General features: G+C 46.1%; 1 protein-coding gene and 3 non-coding genes across 4 annotated transcripts; all 4 read right to left on the reverse strand.

Moving 5' to 3' along the window:
- Positions 1-260: 260 nt before the first annotated feature.
- On the reverse strand, positions 261-4,045 carry RPL17 (ribosomal protein L17). The gene is made up of 7 exons (XM_072734790.1): positions 4,004-4,045; positions 3,402-3,582; positions 3,267-3,307; positions 2,420-2,554; positions 2,111-2,209; positions 1,068-1,259; positions 261-348 (listed from the first exon to the last, which is right to left on the reverse strand). Exons 2-7 carry the CDS (start codon positions 3,439-3,441, stop codon positions 301-303), a joined length of 555 nt encoding a protein of 184 aa, XP_072590891.1. The 5' UTR covers positions 3,442-3,582; positions 4,004-4,045; the 3' UTR covers positions 261-300.
- LOC112925336 (small nucleolar RNA SNORD58) lies at positions 2,281-2,346 on the reverse strand. The gene has a single exon (XR_003236092.1). It is a non-coding gene; the product is annotated as a small nucleolar RNA SNORD58 (small nucleolar RNA).
- Positions 3,127-3,192, reverse strand: LOC112925338 (small nucleolar RNA SNORD58). Its single transcript, XR_003236094.1, has one exon. It is a non-coding gene; the product is annotated as a small nucleolar RNA SNORD58 (small nucleolar RNA).
- On the reverse strand, positions 3,539-3,604 carry LOC112925337 (small nucleolar RNA SNORD58). The gene has a single exon (XR_003236093.1). It is a non-coding gene; the product is annotated as a small nucleolar RNA SNORD58 (small nucleolar RNA).
- Positions 4,046-21,456: the final 17,411 nt, after the last annotated feature.

The raw sequence follows: 21,456 nt of genomic DNA on the forward strand, positions 1-21,456 counted from the left end.
ATGCGAAGAAAAAAACCTAAAAACATGTTTAGGAACCAAGATTAATGGCACGGGACAATTTTATTCATAAGAACTCATTTGATCCATGAGACAGAGAAAGACAGACACAGGTAGAGAGAAAAGCGGGCTCCCTGTGAGAAGCCTAATGCAGGACTCGATCCCAAGACTCCCAGGATCACACCCTGAGCCAAAGGCAGATAGATGCCGAGCCTCGGAGCCACCCACGTACCCCAAAGTATGTTTAATAATAAGACAACCAACACTGTTTTTATTTTTATTTGCATTTATTCTATGCAGAATTTACTCCCGGGCCATAAGTTTTTGTTTCTTCAGTTTCTTCTGGGATATCTGGGGGTGGAGGAGGGAATAAAAGGTCAGTTGTTAGTAAGTATCCTAGAGAAACTAGCAAACTAGCACCATATCTTAAAACAAAACAAAACTGAGAATGCACAAGCAGGCTAGAGGGAGAAAGACTCCCCACTGAACAGAGCCTGATGTGGGGCTTGATCCCAAGACCCTGGAATCATGACCTGAACCAAAACAAAAGCTTAACAGATGGAGCCAATCAGGGGCCCTAAACTCCCAGATCTCAGCACAGTAGGTTGTAGCTCAGAAAAAAGAATGGCAAACTTCAAGTGTCTGACTCTCAGTTTCAGCTCATGTCATGAACTCAGGGTCAGGATGATTGAACCTGGAGGAGGGCTGAGCTCAGCTTGAGATTTTCTCCCTCTGTTCATCTCGCTCTCTAAAATCTTTATATGGGGGGTGGGGAGATATATTTAAGCAATAAAATCAACAGAAGTTCATTAGGCATGAAGGGAGGGGGTCTAGACTCACTCCCAGATTCCCAGCTTGAAGAGCTGAGTAAGATCATCTACTGAAAACAAGCTATTAATTTGGAGGGGGGAAGAAGGGAAGGGCCCATTTTTCACACATGTTGCATTTCAAGTGGCTATGGACGTGTGGGTAGGGCCATCAGCAGATAATTATATAGTTCTGATATAATGAAAGTACAAAAAAGCCAGTATCATACACAAATAAAACTGACCAACAACTAAGTAATCTACCTTTTTCTTCTGTGCAACCTCCTCTTCTGGTTTAGGAACAATCTGCTCTTTTTCAGTAAGAATCATCTCAATGTGGCAGGGAGAGCTCATGTATGGATTAATCCGGCCATGAGCCCTGTAGGTTCTACGTCGCATCTTGGGGGCTTTATTCACCTGGATGTGCTCAATGACCAGAGAATCTACATCTAAACCCTGGGAAGAGGGAGAATGAAATCAAATCAGCATCTTTATCTCAACTCCACAAACCCAATCCCTGCGGAAGTCTAGTCCCCACCTTTACAAGGCAATCCCTAAGACTTTAAAACTAGCCTATCCGTTTAGTCATTTGCTTCCACCTTTATTCTAAGCATCCTTTCTTAAATCTAAGGAACCATCAAAACCCAATGCTGTAGGCAGTTTGTAAGTGGACTAACAGTCATTAAGGGGAGTGGATGTGATAGTGTCAATTTCTAAGCCTTGATGAAAAACAGGATTTTGGCAGCACACCTTAACAGCTAGAAGGGTTACAGCCAGACCTATTTTTAACTCCAGCTCTGGTCTAGATTCCCAAATGCAAAGGGTAATGGATAATGCACAAGATAGATACACCCCACTTTGTTGACTGCATTGTTTTAAAATCTGAAATTTAATGCCTCTGCGTTATGAACATCGGCAACAAACCACATTAACCACCAAGGCAATCACTGTTACCTTTACTTGTTCTTTGTAATCCTATGATTCTAAAATACTTGTCAATATTTTGTGAAGTTCACAAGTCATAAAACCAAAAGGGGTCTATGGTACCAGAAAAGTTATAGACCCTTGAGTAAAAATGTTTCTTTTGCTTGCACCGGGGTTATAATGGAAAACAGACTTGAAGACCATGCTTTTGAAGACCTTCATAGGCAAAATTTTGGTCTTCTGGAAATTGGAGATAGAGATTCATTAAAAAAAAAAAAAGGGAAATTTAATTACTGAGAAGGAAAAAGACAAATCTGCATAACAACAACAATTGAACAATCATCCAAATTGTGTACATATCAAGATGTTAATGGTTTGGGTACCTTAAGTTCAGCATTACTCTCCGCATTTTTAAGCATGTGCAGTAAAAATTCAGCACTCTTCTTGGGCCACCGACCTTGTGTCCAGCCCCACTGTTTGGCCTGAAAGAAATTCAAGAGGCAATCAGTTATTTTCCCCAATTTAAATCAGTGTTACAAGCAAGACTATCAAGGTTGCTCAGAACAGAGTTTCTTTTCATGGGTAATCCAAAGGTGTCCTAAGATGGTCATCACAGCAACCAGAAAGCACCTGATTAAAGGTGGGTTCTTACCCCACCTAAAGACTTCAGATTAGTAACTATGAACTCTCACCTGTGCACACCTACCAACTCCACCATTGTAGCGACGGAATGGCACACACTGCTTCTGCAAAGTGACATCTTTCAGATACTTGGTGGCTTTTCGAATATGCATACCCTTGATGGCCTGGGCAGTTTCACGTGTGTTCTAAGTATAAACAGTAAAAATTGTGAGTTAACCATGCTCAAGGATAACAATTCTTCAGGCAAGCGTTCAATTCTCTGCTTCTCCAAATGTCAACACATAAAGGTTTCCCATTCTTGAAGGGTGAGGTAAAATGAGAGAAAAAGAAAATCTGATTAAAAGCCATAGAGGATTGAAGTTAGGGAAAAATAAATCCCAAACCTCTATTAACGGTATTATGGTTTTTAAAAAAGGACTTTATTTATTCATGAGAGACACACGGAGAGGCAGAGACACAGGCAGAGGGAGAAGCAGGTTCCCTGCGAGGATCCCGATGTGGGATTCATCCTAAGACCCCGGGGGGGGGGGGGGGGGGGGTGTCACGCCCTGGGCCGAAGGCAGACGGCCAACCACCGAGCCACCCAGGTGTCCCTGACTGCATAGTTTTAATCCCAGGATCTTGTAATTCTGTGTCCCTCTGTCTTTTCTCTGTGCTCGTTTCTCAGGCAGTTCTCTTGTAGTTTTACCCAATTCCATAATCCTTAATTAACGTGCTTGTTATAGGACTCATGATTTTAACCACTGTCTCAAAGGTGACCGCTCAGAACAGTTTCATTTTCATAGTAAAATCCAAAGGTGTCCTAAGAGACGCATCACCGCAGCCACCTTTTCAAAGCAGCAGCAAATCCTCGCGGGAACACGTGCACAACTCTTAGAACATTAAAGATTCCCATACCTTAAAGTGAACACGAAGATTCGAACCTCTCGACTTGCATGCTAAAAAAAACCCAGTAAGTCTTGGTTAGTTCTGGGTGCCTCGCTGTTCCTCTCACCCACCTCCCCCCAGATAAGGAACTCGTGGTTCACTTACATTTTGTAGGGTTTTCTGGGTCCAGCGAGTAGCGAACCATCTCCGGAGGTCACCTGGGGAGGGAGCAGGAAGGGATGCCGTCAACCCCGTGTTCACGGTCGCCGATGCAGTTACGTGCACATCGACCAGGGCCGACAGCCGCTCAGGTGATAGCTGTTTTCACGGTTAATCCAAAGGTGTCCTAAGAAATGCCATCATCGCGGCCGTGCTTTCCTCCTGGCGCCCCCCGGACTGCGGCGGGGCTGACAGCGTGGGGACAGGGGCCTCTCTGCAGCGCCCCCGACCCCCTCCGAAGGGGGGGGCCTCGGCGCAGCAGGGCGCCCCCCAGGGAAGATGCGCCCGTCTTCCCGCTACTTCTGGGCCCGGTACTCGGAAACGGCCCTGACCACAGGCCGCCGGGACCCCCGCCACCCCCATTCTCGCCCATCGCGGCCTTCTGCTCCGACACGTCCCCCCGCCAAGAGGGACATCCCCTTCGGCCGGGAATCAGTAGCCGCAGGAGCCTTCCTCCCGGGGGCCTGGACATCGAGGCCGCCGGAGTCAGGACGGCGACGATGGCGGGGGATTCAGCAGCCGGGCACGCACGGTCCACCGACACTCACCTCAGGCCGCTCGGGGGAAGAGGAAGAGCGGTGGCTCCTGGGAGAATTCATGAGAACTCGGCCTCTCGCGAGATGTCCTCCCGAAAGAACGTGATTTGACGGGAGGCGGGGCGCTGCGAGAAACGGAGTGTGGAATAGGTTTTAGAGGGTGTGTGGGCGCATTACTCCTTTAAAAAAAAAAAAACTAAAAAAAACGTGGGAGTCTGGGTGGCTCCGCGGTTTAGCGCCGTCCCCGGCCCAGGGTGTGATCTTGGAGATCCGGGAACAAGTAAGTGACTTGTGTTCATGTCTCTCATGAATAAATAAGTAAAATCTTAAAAAAAAAAAAAAAATCTCAATATTCTCCTTTTTTCGTATCCAGAAACGCAATTATGGATTTGAAGTACCAATTAAAAGCAGGGTCACAGCTCCTGGGCGGGACGACGTGTTACGTTCGAGGTGTAGACGGGGCGTTTCCTCCCGACGTTTAGGTTGCGCCGTGTGGTCACGTGCCCGGAACGCGGGCGGCAGACGGACGGCCGGGGGGACGCGGAGGTGGGGTGTGGTTGTGGCCCTCAGGGAAGCCTCCGGAGGGGCGGCCGCCGCGGCAGGGCTAGGCCAGTGGCCGGAGGCTGACATTCCTAGGTCCTCCCTCCGTCGCAGCCCCTGGCGGTGTCCCTAGGCGCTTGGCTTTGGGTCTTCACTCCCAGGCGCCACCGCTCCAGGCAAATTCAGACTAAGTGGAAGAACCCTGGACGACGTTCTAAGCGTTCTTGGCTCCTTTTTTTTTTTTTTTTTTAAGATTTTATGTATTTATTCACGACACAGAGAGAGAGGCAGAGGCCCAGGCAGAGGGAGAGGGAGAAGCAGGCTCCGCGCGGGGAGCCCAACGCGGGACTCATCCCCCTCCCGGGACCCCGGGGTCACGCCCTGGGCAGAGGCAGCCGCTCCGCCGCTGAGCCCCGCGCGGCCGCCGTGTGGGCTCCCGTCCGGCTGCGCTGTCGTCCGCTCCGCTCGCCTGCAGCCGGGGGTCCGCGGCCCGCCCCGGGGATTCCCACCCCCCCCTCGGCTGCCGCGTCAGCCAGAGGCACCCAGTGAAGGCAGGCCCCCCGCATCTCCCAGCTTGAGCTAGCTCCGGACATCAAACCAGCCCTAGTTTTATTTATTTTTTTTTTTTTTAAATAATTTTTTTAACTTTTTTTTTTTTTTAATTTTATTTATTTATGATAATCACAGAGAGAGGGAGAGAGAGAGGCAGAGACACAGGCAGAGGGAGAAGCAGGCTCCATGCACCGGGAGCCCGATGTGGGATTCGATCCCGGATCTCCAGGATCGTGCCCTGGGCCAAAGGCAGGCGCCAAACCGCTGCGCCACCCAGCAGCCCTAGTTTTAGTTCCTGCATTTGGGTTGAGTTGATTTTTGCAACTCCGTTTTATTTGACGTGAGGGTGAAATATTTGATCCTTCTGCATATGGATATCCAGTTTTTCTGGCACCATTTGTTGAAAACACAGTCTTTTCTTTATTCAGTTGCTGTGGCATTTTTATTAAAAGTCACTTGGCCAGAAAGGAGAGGATTTATTGCTGGACTTTCAATTCTGTCTTAGTGATCTATTCGATTATCTTTGCGTCACTATATCTCACTGTCATGTAACTTTACAGTGAAACTTGAAATCAGCTGGCGTATGTTTTCCAACTTTGTTCTTTTTTGAAATTGTTTTGACTCTTCTGGGTCCTCTATATTTCCATATAAACTTTAGGACCAGCTTATTAATTTCTACAAAAATGCTGCTGGGATTTTGATAGGGTTTGCATTGAATCTACAGGTCAATTTGAAGAGAATTGCCATTTGAAGAATAGTAAGCCTTATATCTGTGTACCAAAAAAAAAAAAGTCTATTTAAATCTTTTATTATTTCTCTTACCAATGGTTTGTAGTTTTCAGGGACCAAATTTTGTTCTTCAGGGCTTTTTTTTTAATGGTGTTTTGAGCAAGATTATTTTTTTAAGATTTATGTATTTATTTGAGGCAGAGAGCATGCAGGCAAGAGGGGGAGGAGAGATGGGCAGAGGGAGAGAAGCACAGTCCCTGCTGAGCATGGAGCCTGCTTGGGGGATGGGGAAGAGGGGGCTCCATCTCTTGACCCTGAGATCATGACCTGAACCAAAACCAATAGTCAGATGCTTAACCAATTGAGCTACGCAGGTGTCCCAGGTGACATTATTTTTTAATTTCATTTTCGGATTTTTTCATCACTAGTAGGTAGAAATAGAATTGATTTCTACATTTTCAACTTGTTTCTTTCACCTTGCCATCTTCCTGAGGACTCCTTCCTTTCTTGTTCCTTCCTTCCTAGCCCCCCTTTTTATTTGCCTTCTTACAGGAGGCCAGAATGTCCTGCACAATAATAAATAGAAGTAATGAAAATGGGCATCACTCTCTTTTTCCCAGTCTTGTGGAGAAAAATCTCCTTTTACCAGTAAATGTGATGTTAGCAATAGTTTTCTCATAGACCTTTATCAGACTGTGGAAGTTTTTTTTATGAGTGGGCGTTGAATTTTGTCATGTGTTTTTTCTGCATCTGTTGAGTTGATCATGTGGTTGTTGTCCTTTATTCTATCAGTGTGGTGTATTATGTTAACTGATTTTTAATTGTTAACTAACCTTGCATTCCTGGGATAAACCCTGCTTGGCCATGGCATACTTTTTTTCCAGTCTTCCACCTTTTTCCAGTCTTACTGAATATTCTGGTCACAGGGATACTGTAGTTTTTGTGATGTCTTTGGCTTTGGTATTCGGGTAACATTGGTTTTATAGAATGAGTCAGGAAATCTTTCCTCCTCTGTTTCCTGAAAGAGTGTGTGAATGGTTGGTATTATTTCTTCTTTACACATTTCATAGACTCTACTATATGTGGGATATTTTAAGTTTTTTTTAAAGATTTTATTTATTTATGAGAGACACACAGAGAGAGAGAGGTAGAGACACAGGCAGAGGGAGAAGCAGACTCCATGCAGGGAGCCCGTTGTGGGACTCGATCCCGGGACTCCAGGATCATGTCCTGGGTGGAAGGCGGCGCTAAACTGCTGAGCCACCCCGGGATCCCCCATAAATTTTTGAGGGAAACAACAATACTTGATATGAATCTGTCATCTTGCAAATGACTTGGTAGAGTTAGTTCATAATTTCAACATTAGCTATTTACTACATTCCTTTTGATACCATTACATCTTTGCAAAAGTAGGGTTCCTATGGTTACCGTGATGAAAAGAAAGTAGCATGTAAAAATCATCATGGAACAGGAAATGAGGATCATGGTGTCCAATGTGATCCCAAAGTCTGCAAACTTGTGCAATGCCCAGAAGATACATGTATCTCATCAGTGTTATTTAAGAAATAAATGAATTGTTATTTTAGAATAAAGCAAGTTTAAGAAATACAATCTTTTTTTTTGTTTTATGCATATTATTTTTTCAAATGGCTACTAGCGATATAAATATCTATAAGTTAACAAATATAATACACAATATTATAATAGGATATAAATATTTCTTAACTTGTTGGGAACTAACTTTTTAGGAAATGGAACTGTTGGGTATTTCTTTTGTCCTATAAATATTGAAAAGTTAGTGAGATGCCAAGGGTGCTGTGAACCAAGAAAGTTTAGGAGCCTCTGCCCTAAGGCAAGAGTGTGAGTAGAGAAGAATATAGGGTCTACAGTTGAGAACACATGGTAGAGCATTACCAGGTGTCAGAGAAAGGGAACAGACCAGCAAGGAAGGACTCAGAGAGAGTAATGAGGGAAGAGGAAACCAGAGAAGTTTGGTATCACAAGAGGAAACCAGAGAAGTTTGGTATCACAGAGACCATGAGAAGCTTTTTTCAGTGCTGAGGTGTTAAGTAGGATGAAGACAAGAAAGTGACCATTAAGTTCTGTAAAGGGGACGTCAGTGGTGGTCTTCACAAGAGAACTCTCTATGGAACAGTGCGATGGAAAGCCAGATTGGAGCCAGAGGACACAATAAACAAAAGGGAAGTTATACTGTGAAAGAGAACAGAGAAAAGTGGCAGTAGCTGGAGGGAAATGTAAGAATAAGAGGGTCTTTTGGGACACCTGGGTGGTTCAGCAGTTGAGAGCCTGCCTTGGGCTCAGGGTGTCATGATCCTGGGGTCCTGGGATCTAGTCCCACATTGGGGTCCCTGTGAGGAGCCTGCTTCTCCCTCTGCCTGTGTCTCTGCCTCTCTCTCTGTCTTTCATGAATAAATAAATAAAATCTTTTTTTTAAAAAAAGGGTGTTTTAAAAATATTTTTAAGACATGCATATGGTAGTTAATTGAAAAGAATCAAAAGGTTATATGAGAAAATGAAGTTCTCTTCTGTTATGGACTATAAACTGTGTCCCCCAGAATTTATATGTTGAAGTTCTAACTCTGGGGCCTTCGAATGTGATTTACTAGGGACCTTTAAAGAGGTAATTAAAGTAAAATGAGTTTATATGGATGACCAATCTGATTACGAATCCAATATGAGTAGTGTCCTTGTAAGAAGAGAATAGAATATCCCACACACACACACACAGAGGAGCAGACATCTGCAAAGTCAAGGAGAAAGGCCTCAGAAGAAACCAACCCTGCTGACAACTTGATCTTGGACTTCTGGTCTCAGGAACTATAAGGAAATAAATTTCTGTTCAAGCCTGCCAGTTTGTGGTACTTTGTTATGGAAGACCAGGCACATCGATACATCTTCTCTCTCCAGTTCCATACTCTCCAATTCCGATACCAGCATCATAACCTTTTAGAAGAATTCTATGAATTACAGTTGCTCCCGGAATAGTATACTGTATACAATCTTCTACATCTTGTTTTTTGTTCATCTTAATGATAAACTTTGGAAAAACTTCCATGTCAGTGTATTTAAGTTATTAAAAAAAAAAAATAGAGTTGGGCAGCCCGGGTGGCTCAGCGATTTAGCGCTGCCTTCAGCCCAAGGCATGATCCTGGAGACCCGGGATCGAGTCCCACATTGGGCTCCCTACATGGAGCCTGCTTCTCCCTCTGCCTGTGTCTCTGCCTCTCTATCTCTCTGTGTCTCTCATGAATAAATAAATTTTAAAAAAAACTATTAAAAAATTGCACTTGTAGAGTTTAGAAAAAATTATATTCTAAACAGCAATGTATGAGAGTACATGTTGTCTACATCCTCACAACATAGTGGATTGTCAACCCTCCTATCTTTGCCAATCTGATCTGTGGAAAATAGCATTTCACTGAAGTTTCAAAATACATTTTTTTACAAGAGAGGTTGAGAATTTTTTTAAAAGTGTATGAAAAGCCATTAAAAAGCTGTAAAAATAAATAAAAAGTGTTTAAAAGCCATTTGTGTTACTTTTCTGCAAATTGTTCATACTCTTTGTCTTCCTATTATGTTGTTGATCTTTTTCTTCTTTTTTTTTTTAATTTTTATTTATGATAGTCACAGAGAGAGAGAGAGGGAGGCAGAGACACAGGCAGAAGGAAAAGCAGGCTCCATGCACCGGGAGCCCGACATGGGACTTGATCCCGGGTCTCCAGGATCGCGCCCCGGGCCAAAGGCAGGCACCAAACCGCTGCGCCACCCAGGGATCCCGATTTTTTTCTTCTTAATTTGTGGAAACTCTATGCACTAGGGGATTAACCATTTGTTCAAGAAGAGTTTCCAACATTGGGGGGCAGGATGCACGAGACAGGTATGGCCAGGGCTGATGGGGTGCTAGAGGCGCTAGACCCTATGCCCCACGGCCTTTCCTGAAGGCCCCCCAAGGGCCCAAAGAAGTGAGCTCATCACCCAAAGCAACGAATGCTTGTTGGCTTTTCTCCCGGAGGCCATGGGGACGTCTCAATAGAGCCTCTGCCCTAACCTGGAGGCTCCCGGGGTGCTGCAGAGTAAGTGCCCAAGAGAGTCATGAGGCCACTCAAGCAGGTCCCCCTGTCCCAACAGGTGCAACACGGGGCACCCCAGGCCTGCAGGTGCAGGCAGGCCGGCCTCCCTCAGGGCAGCCACCTCTGCTGATTCTCTACACTTTTCGCCTCCACTCTGCCTCTGCCAAGCAGAGGCTCCTGTGTGGGCTGAGAAGGGGTCAGGGGGCACCTCGGATTTGCGCTCCTGCCTGGGGGAGGGCTTTGTAATGGCAGAAGAAGGTGCTCCATGTTCTAATTCTCAGGCAAAACCCACCCAAGTGGGCTTCCACAGGGCATGAGGAGAAAACCCTATGCATCTCATCGAAGAGGATTGGATTCAAAAGCCGTGCTCAGGGATCCCTGGGTGGCGCAGTGGTTTGGCGCCTGCCTTTGGCACGATCCTGGAGACACGGGATCGAATCCCACGTCGGGCTCCCGGTGCATGGAGCCTGCTTCTCCCTCTGCCTCCCTCTCTCTCTCTCTCTCTCTCTCTCTCTCTCTCTGTGACTATCATAAATAAATAAAAATTAAAAAAAGAGAAAAAAAGCCGTGCTCAGGGCAGCCCGGGTGGCTCAGTGGTTTGGTGCAGCCTTCAGCCCAGGGCCTGATCTTCAAGACCCGGGATCGAAACCCATGTCGGGCTCCCTGCATGGAGCCTGCTTCTCCACCTGCCTGTGTCTCTGCCTCTCTCTCTCTGTGTCTCTCACGACTAAATAAATAAAATCTTAAAAAAAAAAAAAAAAAAAAAAAAGCTGCGCTCAGCCCTTAACTCTGGAAGTTCCAAGGGGCCACGATGGGTGTGGCCTTGGTCGTAGCCTATCCTGTCTTGCCCTGTCAGTGACAGCGTTAATGCTCAGGAAAAGGTCCGGAAACAAGTAGAGGCCGAATATTGACCTTCTGCCCTCCGATAGGGGTCTTAAGGATTATACCTCAGACAGAGCCAGCAGAATAAACTGTGTGTTCCCCTCTTGTTCTTAGGAACCTGGCATGGGACCCATTCTCCATCTCCTGTCTAGACCATTAACCAGCAAAATACAGAGTAGAATAGTTCCCTTCCCTATTTTAAGTTGGTTTGGGATAGGAAGTTATAGAGGCAGAGATGGAAATGGAGTAGTGACTGGAGGCCCCATTTTACCAGGTTACCTATCTTCCCCTTCTGCTACTTGTTTAAAACTTTCAGGATACAATTTCAGCAACAAAAATTTCTCAGCCAAAACCTCTGTTTCCCTTCAGCCCTAACCCCAAAGAAGAAATAAAATTACAGGTGTATAACAACCACAAAAAGAGTTTCAAATATCCATCCATCCCAACCCTGTTTGTAATTTGTGTTTCGACTTTTTGCTTTGCCCAAAATGTTTTATTTCTATGTTTTTAAATTTCTCACTCTTTTTTCATTTATGGTTGTGCATTAGAAAAGGCTTCTTGGGGATCCCTGGGTGGCTCAGCGATTTAGGCCCTGCCTTTAGCCCAGGGTGTGATCCTGGAGTCCTGGGATCAAGTCCAACATCGGGCTCCTGGCAGGAAGCCTGCTTCTCCCTCTGCCTGTGTCTCTGCTTCTCTGTGTCTCTCATTAATAAATAAATAAAATCTTTAAAAAAAAAAAAAGACTTCTCTACTCTGATAATTTTAAGAAATTCTCTTGTCTGTTGGGGATACTTTACGGCTCTATTTCTCACTTTTGAATCTCATATCCATCTGTGGTAAAGCTTGAAATAGCTTTTTCTCTTCGTTCAATAATCTTTGCTTTCCCTATAGACTGGCAATGCTATCTTTATCATATGTTAATTTAAGGGAAGAGTTTAAAAGCTGGGAGACCTGGAAGAATGGTCGCACAGCTGTGCATCCTCCAATTCCAAGAGAGAAACTGACTCTGCAGAAAAGAAGGTATAATAATTAGAGCCGAGTTCTTGAAAAGGGGTGGATCTGGGGCCCAAGCGACCCGGGGGAGAGGTGGAAGCCCTTTGTCCGATGTAACAGGAGAGGACCTGCAGACTGCAGCCTGGGTGCAGGGAGTGTGGTAGGGTCTGGTGGTAGGAGGGTAATAGGAAGATGGGTGGTTGACGCAGGACAGTGCTTACTCCAAGCCGGGCATGATTTCAAGCATTTCACGTGGGTTTTGTCACTGAGAAAACGTTAAGGGTCTTCTCAAAGGCCCAGTGGGGCAGGTGTCCTTATAGTTCATGTTCTCTGAAAGCAGTAGAGGGATTTGGGAAATAGGCTGCTTACCGACTCTTCCAGGGAGCATATGCCCCATTTAGTGTGGGTTTCGGAGTCAGAGACTCTGAGGAGTCTAGGATTAGCCTAAGAAGTGGATGATAATAAAATCAGGAGAGATATGGTCCTGGTGGTAAGAGGGCAAGTGAGTAGATCCTCTATGAAGAGAATCTGGCAGTAGAAGGTTGTAGATGTTTTTGCAGCCGTTGGATCTGAAGGCATCACAAAGTGCAAGACTGATTTCTCATAGCAATGAACATAAGAAGGAACGTATTTCCGATAGACCTAAATATGCAACTGCCATAACATGCCCCTTCCTTTTTTCCAGCATTATCTCTAATAGTTCACAGCATGGGGTTAATAGCATGGACGCTGGAGCCAGACTTCCTAGTTTCTTCTTCCCCCTTGTCAGAGGCTGCTGTTCACTAGCTGTCTGACCTGGAGACAGTTATTCAAGTTTCCTGTGTCTCAGTTTCCTTACCTTTATTTTTCCTTATGTGTACAATAGGAATGATGATAATAGACCCTCCCCTGTGGGGTTGTTATGAGGATTAAATAAGTTAATATTTGTGGAGCACTTAGAACAGTGCCTGGTACATAGAAAGTGCTGCATAAGGACTCATCACACACAAAGTTAGTGTGTCAGAGAAGGATTTCTTAGATGAATAGCATGACATTATGGATTCCTTTTAAAAAAAAAAGGTTTTTCATAGCATTTTAAAGTTATGCTGCGAAGTTATGGATATTTTGGGATGCTTTTTAGTAGTAGTTTTGTACCCCCATCTTCTTGGAGGGCATTGTTTCAGGGTATAGGAAATACTTTCTAAGTTATAGCAGTGAACATCACAATGGTCACTAAAGCATGTATGTGCTCACAGTGTTGAGGGAAAGCAGTCACAGAGAAAAGAGCATGATTGTAGGGCACCTGGGTGGCTCAGTTGGTTACGTGGCTACCCCTTTGTTTCAGCTTAGGTCATGATCTTGTGGATCCTGTGGTGGTGGGATCTAGCCCCACATCCGGCTCTGCACTCTGCACAGAGTTGACTTTATATTGTCTCTGCTTCTCCCTCCACCTCACACACACACTCTCTTTCTCTCAAATAAGTAAAAAAAATCTTTAAAAAAAGAGTTTGATTGTATTTATATCATAAGACTTCATTGATATAAAAGACATAAACTGATATTTTCTTTTTCTTTTTTTTAGAAGATTTTATTTATTTATTTATGAGAGACACACAGAGAGAGGCAGAGACACGGGCAGAGGGAGAAGCAGGCTCCCTTCAGGGATCGTGATGCGGGACTCGATCCCAGGACCCTGGGATCATGCTCTGGGCTGAAGGCAGACTGCAGCTCCCCAGGTGCCCTTCAACTGATCTTTTCTGTAAGAAATCAGTATACTGGTTGCCTCTGGAGGGGGCAGGATGCACCAAAGGAGGAACAAGGTGGCTTCTGAAGGTGCTGATGAGGTTCTATTTCTTGATCTGGGTGCTGGTTACACAGTTTCTTAGCCTGCATACTAATCCAGTTTATAAAAACTGATAGAATTGTATACATATGATAGGTGTCTTTTTTCATATATTCATGATTTTTCAGTCTTCATTCATATAAACTTTTAATACTTTAAATAACTGTGGGCATTAGTCTTCTATGGCTGCCATAACAAAGTGCTACCGACTGAGTGGTCTAAAACACAGAATGTTAATAATTTCTTTCTTTCTGTTGCTCCTGAATCCATTTGACCAAGAAGCTGCTGTGCATACAGGATGGGCCATGCACTATGTATCGTAGATGCCCCGGAGTGGTCTACTGTTTAAGTAGGAAGATAGCAAGACACGGAAACATTCTGTAAAGGAGTAAACACAATGCAAACCAGGTCATAAAACAACCCAGATTCACGCCCCAAAGGGTTGTGCAGATCTCAAGTGGTGTTGCAGACTGTGTCCTAGGGCACAATGAAAGTTTTAGGGCAGAAGGGACAACATGCCAATACTGGTTGAATTAATATGACAATAAATAGCCTTTAAGGGTTTGGCCCACCATGTACTGGGTCAAACTGGGTTAAATTGGGAGAAGTGTTCTTACTCTTGAAAGCAATATTGCGCTGTATGGTAATTAACTAGAATTTAAATAAAAAATTGAAAAAAAATTTGGAGAAGGGAAAGAGATTGACATTTGTGATAATGAGGATTGTGACCAGATGCTTTTTCCATTTGCTACTTTCTGGAACCTCCTGAATGGATGAGGTGGGTGTCCTAGATTGTTCTTCCCAGAAAGTTGAGTCTGAGGCAGAGATTAAGTCATGCTCATGGATACACTACTATGCAAGGGAGGCAGGGCTGATCAGAGGACAACGTTAGGCTGTGATGTGGTCCCCATGAAAGCTTCAGCCAGCACTCCAATCCCTCCCTGGGGGACCTCTGGAACAGATGTTCCTTCAGAATTGTCTCAAGTTGGGTGGGAGCTGGACCTTCATACTGCCCATGGATCCATCTCTGGATGTGGGCTTCCCCAGGAAGGAGACGTGACCTTGGGTGAGGCGGTTTTCTTCAGCGAATCCTCAGAGAGGACCGCCAGATGGAGAATAAGTCTTTCATCCTTGAAGAGAGACTAGGGAGGCCCATCTCAGTGTTCACCACAGTGAGCAGTATTGTTTCATTTTACAGAAAAGAAAAGCAAGGCTCAACGGGGCATGATGGGGATTCAAACCCGGATCTACCCTCAAAGCCTGTGTTCTTTGTCGCCCTCCTTGCTGCTTGGAGGGCGTTCTGCACAGTCCTGCCTTCCTGACTGCTCTGCAGTGACCTCCAGATTTCCTGGGCACCCTGGGCTCACTGTGGCTATCCTCACTTGCCCCTCCTGCCTCAGGGCGGTCTGCTTCATGACTAGCATGAAGCCGCTTTCTAGCTTTTGCAAGGTTCCCCAGGGCCTGGCCCACACTCCCACCTTCTCTGTCTGCTGGTGCCGGCATTCATCAGGAGGAAACTAAAAAAAGGCAGTTGAGGAGGATTATTTTGGCTCTGAGGTGCCAGGTAGACTGGGAAGACCAGGAACCCCAGACCGGATTGTGGCAGGGCCCCCAGAAAAATGAGCAGATATTCAGACGTGAGGTCATGTGTTTGGCAAAGGTGAAGAAGGGGGAAGTAAAACAGCAAATGCATTTGGGCTCCTCAAACGTGATGGAAACACACTACCCTGACACTCCTACGGCTTCTCCACCGTCATGGTGACTTCTGGAACTTCATTTACTATGTCAATCTCCAGAAGCAGCAGGAAACAACAAACTCTCAGCCTTTCACAGTGGAAGCCATCCTCCCCTCTGACCTGACGAGTCAAGACATCAAGTGGACCCTGCGGGAGTTTGACAGTTTGTCCAAACAATTGTTTTTAGTTGAGGCCATCCATCTCTTGGGGGGAAAAAATCTGTCCGCTTGGTCATTCCATTGGTCAACATGGATTAGTCTGACCATCTTCTCAGAAAAGAATGTCTTTGGGGGATTTTCACACGCGTGAATACTCCATGTTCTGTCGTTAAGCATCATCTTCCGTCTCCCTGGCCCTTTGTCTAATACTCCTGGGGGGGGGGGGCTCCTGGGCCCCTAGGGGAGCCGAGGGAGGGGAGTCTTAATCCTTTGGCAGAGATTTACTCTGCTCCTCCCAGTCTAAACCTCCCTACGGTGCCATTTGAGCTTCACTTAGAAATGGGCTTTATTTGTCAAGAAAGGGGAATTCTTTTCATGACAATAAGGAAAATGTAATCTCTCATTCAGGGGGTTGGAGGCCTTTTCCTGGCCTCTCAGGATGGTGGGCTGCTGCTGCCCCCTCCTCCCTGCTGCCTGGTCCGCCTGGTCTATCTCTCCTGTACCTCCCAGAGCTAACATGGGGTGGAGGGGATCACCTCGGGGATACTGGCATCTAGGACCTGGGCATGGAATTCCCAGCACTTCCCTGCTGGATGTCTCAGGGCAAGTTGTTTAGCTTTGCTGAGCTTTGCTCCTTCCTCTGTAAAAAGGAAGATAACAAAGCCAATTGCACTGGGTTGCTAAGAAAATTAGAAGAGAAAGTTAAAAAACATTGTGAATAGCACAAACGAGATATTCGGTTGATGTTGGCTCATTCTGTCTTTCTCCTTACAATTTATTCTTGGACGTCACCTGATCAGAAACTTTTCCCAAAGCAGGGATTTCCTCTATGACATTCTGCAGTAGTTATCTTCTGAGTGTCCTCCAGATCCCTCCTCTGGTGTCTGCACCTGCTCTGTGCCCCGTGAGGCTGAGCCTCCCCACAACCACCCAGGCCTCCCTGTCAGCTCACTTCTGGTTGGCCGTGGCCAATGGTGAGCAGGGGCAGGAGTCTGGATGTGAGGGGGAGAGAAGTCAGGCTATTTCTCCCCAGCTCCCTGCTGCCTTGGCTTGCGGCTCCGGAGAGGCTCCATCCCTCCCAGGCCACATCTCCCTGCCAGGTACCCCTCCTGCCAGGCTCAGATTTCCCTGGGATCTATTACAGTGTCTCCCTTCCTTGTCCCATCAGTCCTGGGTGTGTAAACATCTCTCTGTTGTGAGGTTTCTGGACGTTTCCATGTCCTTTGTTAGTTTGCCCACATCTCTTGAGTTTCTTAAAGCTTCTTCTAGTGAACTTTCCGTACGTAATCGTGTCCTGTTGGCATATAAATGGAGGGTGTCCACTTGCTATTTGAATACTTCTAGAGCTCAATATTTGTCTTTTTTCACTGTCATTTCAAAAATAAAGATGTATATTTAGGCTGCATCTAATGCATGCTGAATGCTATGCACACTTCATCACACCTCTTCCCCACGATGGCTTTGTAAGAGAGGTTGTACTGCCCACGTTTCATGGACGATGGACTTAAGACTCAGGGAAGTTCTTCAAGTTGCCTTGGATCCTGCGGCTAATAGGGGGCACAGGATGCACTCTCCATTGCACCTGACTGTCCTGGAGGAGAATGCCAGAAAGGGGAAACTAGAAAAATGGGGAAATTTGCCTTCGTTTTCACAATTTTACCTAAGGCTAGACTGGAAAGGAAAACCCTTAATATTGTTCATAAAAATTTGTGCGGGGTACGTTCTGCTGCGGGGTGGCTGAGTGACACCACGGGCCACTAGATGGCACCAGTTTGGCATCCAGTAAAGCTCTTCTCCATCATTTTTTGTGGGCAAAGCGTGAGGGTGGCTGGTTCTGTTTACCTTGATGTGTCAAGGTGACTTTGACCTAATGAACTCCGTATTTCCTCCAGACTGGGCTGACTTTTTAAGCTCCCCCCCCACCCGTAGTTGAGGTAGTTGAGGCTCTAAGTGGGCGGAGAGGAGGGTGGGAAAGCAAGGAGACAGAATGATAAAGCCTCACTCCAGGGGAACCCAGGGGCCTAGAGGGAAACAGTCAATAAAGCAGCCTATAGGGAAACTACTGACCTGATACCCAACCAAGCAAAACTCACTCAAGACGGTGAGACAGTTAGAGCTGGAATGGTCCGATGAGGTCTTCCAGCCCAACCCTCTCATTACCCAGATGGAAAAACTTTCTTCTGTTGCTGTGTAACAGAAAGTGATCCTCAACTTACCCAATTGTGCAAATAAAAAACACTGTCCTAACATCTCTTGCCTGGTGGCCTTCCTGGTGGCAGGGGCCTTTTGTAAGGCGCCTAGATAACGTGTGCAGCTTTTGCTCCCCTCTCTTTGTTTTTGAAGGAGATTTCTTTTTGCCCATGTGACATTCTCTAGACAAAACTTTCAGGTTTTTTTTTTCCTTTAAATTTGTGATTTAAATGTTAAAAATGGGGATCCCTGGGTGGCGCAGCGGTTTGGCGCCTGCCTTTGGCCCAGGGCGCGATCCTGGAGACCCGGGATCGAATCCCACATCGGGCTCCCGGTGCATGGAGCCTGCTTCTTCCTCCGCCTGTGTCTCTGCCTTTCTCTCTCTCTCTGTGACTATCATAAATAAATAAAAATTAAAAAAATAATAATAAATGTTAAAAATGGGGAGCACATTCATCTGGTTTGAAGAATCAAAACAATATAAAAAACATCAAATAAAAAGTCACTGTCATCTCTTTCCCCATCTGACTCCTTCACCCCGCTCCTCAACCCATAGGTAACCACCATTGTTACTACTTCCTGAGTGTTCTGTAGGCAAATACAACCAAGTGTAAATACAGAAATAAATAAATATATATATATATAAATTTAAAAATATTTTTTTCAGGAAATTGTTCTGCATTGTTGTTTCCCACAGGTGCCAAATTCCCATTTTCACTTGCTCTCAGCGATGGTTTCTGTAGTGGCCCATGTTTTTGAAAGAAAAGGTTGAGCCCTAAGGTGTGATAAGTACCAGAAAACTGCCTGGATGGTGCTCCTGTCCTGGAAACGGTGGAAGCCGTTGTCACTGCCTCTAGTCCAGAGCTCCTTATCTGTCCCAGATCCTGAGGCCCCCCTTTCACTCCTGGAGGAGGGCTTTGTCCCCCACTTCATGAGCCCTGCAAGAGATCCTGTGCCTGTGTAGCCTCCTCACTTCAGAGCTTCTTGACCTGTCCCATCCTTCCCAGGGCTTGCTCCTTCCAACCCCGCCCCTCTCCATTCAGCATCCTTTGGGTTCCCATTCTGCTTTTCTTTTTATTTTTTTTTAAAGATTTTATTTATTTATTCATGAGAGACAACAGAGAGGCAGAGACACAGGCAGAGGGAGAAGCAGGCTCCACGCAAGGAGCCCGATGCAGGACTCGATCCTGGGATCCCAGGGTCACTCCCTGGGCCGAAGGCAGGTGCTCAGCGGCTGAGCCCCCAGGGCCCCCACTCTGCCTGTAGACATACTCAGCTCTTCTTTCTCTTCCCTCAATGCTTTGCTGTCCCTTTTTTCCCCTTCTGCCATGAACATTCCCCAAAGACTATTTCCTGAGACTTCTTCAGCACTTGGTGCAGTTTGCCATGGGTTAGTTGGCACCTAGGATGCGTGGGTAATGCCTGGATGGAGAAAATTCAAAGATAAAGAAGTGGTCCCCGCATGTAACACTCGAGCCCAGACCTCAGTTGGTGACATCAGGCATGGTCCCGGGTGGGCGGGGAGCATTTCCCTGAAGGGTCCCTCGCAGCTAGTAACACGGGTGCATTTTCAGAGCCCTGGAGAGGCATTTGTTTAACACGAAGGATTCTAGGTCCCAAGTATGTTTTGAAGATTAGTGACAAACTAGAAAAACTAGAAAAACTCTGAGGAGGGTAGAACATTGGGCGGGGATTGGGTGCTGGTGGCATGTTATATGGGAAGAAGTAAAATGGGAAAAAACAACAACCAATAACAGTTATCGTCTGTTAAGCACTGACTGAGAATTTTGCTTATGTTATCCCAGAGTGTGTCAGAGTATCACTTCCTGGTGATGCACAATAATACCACAAACCTCGTGGTTTAAAACCACACACAGGTTGTGTGTGTCAGGAGTCCAGGCAAGCTTGGATGGTCTTTAATGCTGCGACCAAGGTCAAGGTTCTCATCCAAAGGCCTGACTGGGAGAGGATCTGCCAAGTTCACCTGGTTGTTGGCAAGATTCAGGTCTTGGCTGGCTGTCGCACCAAGGGCCCTCGCTTCTTGCTGGCTGTCCCCTGGAGGCCACTGACAGTTCCTAGTTCGTTGTTGGCCAGAGGCTGTCCTCAGTCCTTTGCCTCATGGGCCTCAACCACATGGTGGCTTTGCTTCATCAAAGCCAACAAAGGTAGTGTCAGTTAGCAAGACAGATATTAGGCCCTTATGAAACATAGTTATGGGAGTGATATCCTTTCACCTTTGCTGTATTGTACACTTGGGAAGCACGTCCCACGTCCCGCGTCATACTCAAGGTGAGGAGATTGTACAGGGCATGAGACCGGGGGATGGGGTGTCACAGGTGACATCTTAGGGTCTGGATGCCCTAGCATCTTGGGATCGGGCATTTCTATTCTCACTATACATGTGCAGGAAAAGAAGATGAGCATATTAAGTAACGTGCCTGAGTGTGCTTGGACAGAAAGTGCTAGATGAGGGGTTCCAAACATGGCCTGTCTGACTTGAAGCTCATGGCTACTACCTTACAAAGGTGACTTGTGGGTGTTTGACTCAGGTCAGAGGTGGTTCTCATGCTGACAGTCTTATGGAACTTTGGCTACCACATGGACGAGGGTGCAGACAGAACTAAAATCAATACTGGGAATTATCAGGAATAGATTTAACCTCACATAAAGGATTTCTACCACTTACAGTGACCTCAGCAGAGGAAGTGGCCTGTTCCTTTCATGACTTGAGTTCAGCTGGCATCCAATGGCAGCATGAACCCTGTCCTGGACACCAGAGGGAAGTCCATCATGGGACGGGAATCTGTGGGGTAGGAATCGAGAACTCAGCAGTGGAGACTCTGTAGCTCCTTGAGGACATTAACAGTGGACATTGCAGAACCCCGCAGCCAGGTGGAGGGAAGGTCCCAGGTGAAGCTGAACAACCCTCTGCTTGTGAATCTGCCCAGGACCCCTCCAAGAGGCCCCCAGAATGCTTCTCCTTGTCCCTATTGATGTCTGCCCAGGAGTAAAGGTCAAGATGATGACAGCAGTTGTTCCCATTGGATGTACCCTCAGAGGCCTCCAGAGACACTTTTTTTAGACTTTATTATTCTGACTGTGCAGATAAGGATATTGACCAACCAGGAAGAGAAAGCAGAGGCCACCGTCCAGTATCTCTTGGCAGGTCACACTCAATTCTTCCCTGCTCACATCAGCTGGGGTTGCAACAGCTCCAGGTTACACTGTATCCGAGCTGGTCACCCCATGGCAGGATCCTGTCCAGTTGGAAGCCCCAGGCCAATGAGCTGAAGTGAATACCTCACCCCACTATTTACTGCTCCTAGAACAAATTCCTTGTCTCGCTGATAATTCTTTGTGTGTAGCTGCAATTGTACCAAATGTTACCAGTTCTGGAACAATGTGCATCACTTTGCATAAATAATAGAGCTTCTTTAATTAATTAATTTATTTTGCTGAATAGAATTAGTTACTTCCTCTAGGAGTTTCTCACATAAAGTTAGCCCTAAGTGAAAGCTGTTGCATCATCATATTAATCCGTTGGAGCCAGATTCCTATGGGGGGGGCCAAGGGCCTATAGGTCAAAGTTGTCCTTTCAGATCCTGATTCAGCTGCTACATGATTAAAGCCTAGCTTGCTGATCATATTCCCTCAGGCAGAGTGTAATTTGAGGAAGGCAAGGAGTGAGTGTATGCACACATACGTGTGTGTCCTGTGGGGACAGGGAGCAAGCCCTCTCTTTCTCCCACTGTACTAGGTGGACTGGTTTGTT

Source organism: Vulpes vulpes, chromosome 13 (genome assembly GCF_048418805.1).
Source record: "Vulpes vulpes isolate BD-2025 chromosome 13, VulVul3, whole genome shotgun sequence".
Classification (NCBI taxonomy): Eukaryota; Metazoa; Chordata; class Mammalia; order Carnivora; family Canidae; genus Vulpes; species Vulpes vulpes.

Bases quoted from the DNA above. Each gene is read 5' to 3' on its own strand.
- RPL17 (XM_072734790.1), bottom strand. From the start codon at position 3,441: ATGGTTCGCTACTCGCTGGACCCAGAAAACCCTACAAAAT. The intron at 3,308-3,401 runs GTAAGTGAACCA...GGTTTTTTTTAG, and splicing joins CCCAGAAAACCCTACAAAAT to CATGCAAGTCGAGAGGTTCG. The intron at 1,260-2,110 runs GTACCCAAACCA...CCCTCTTCCCAG, and splicing joins AGAGTAATGCTGAACTTAAG to GGTTTAGATGTAGATTCTCT.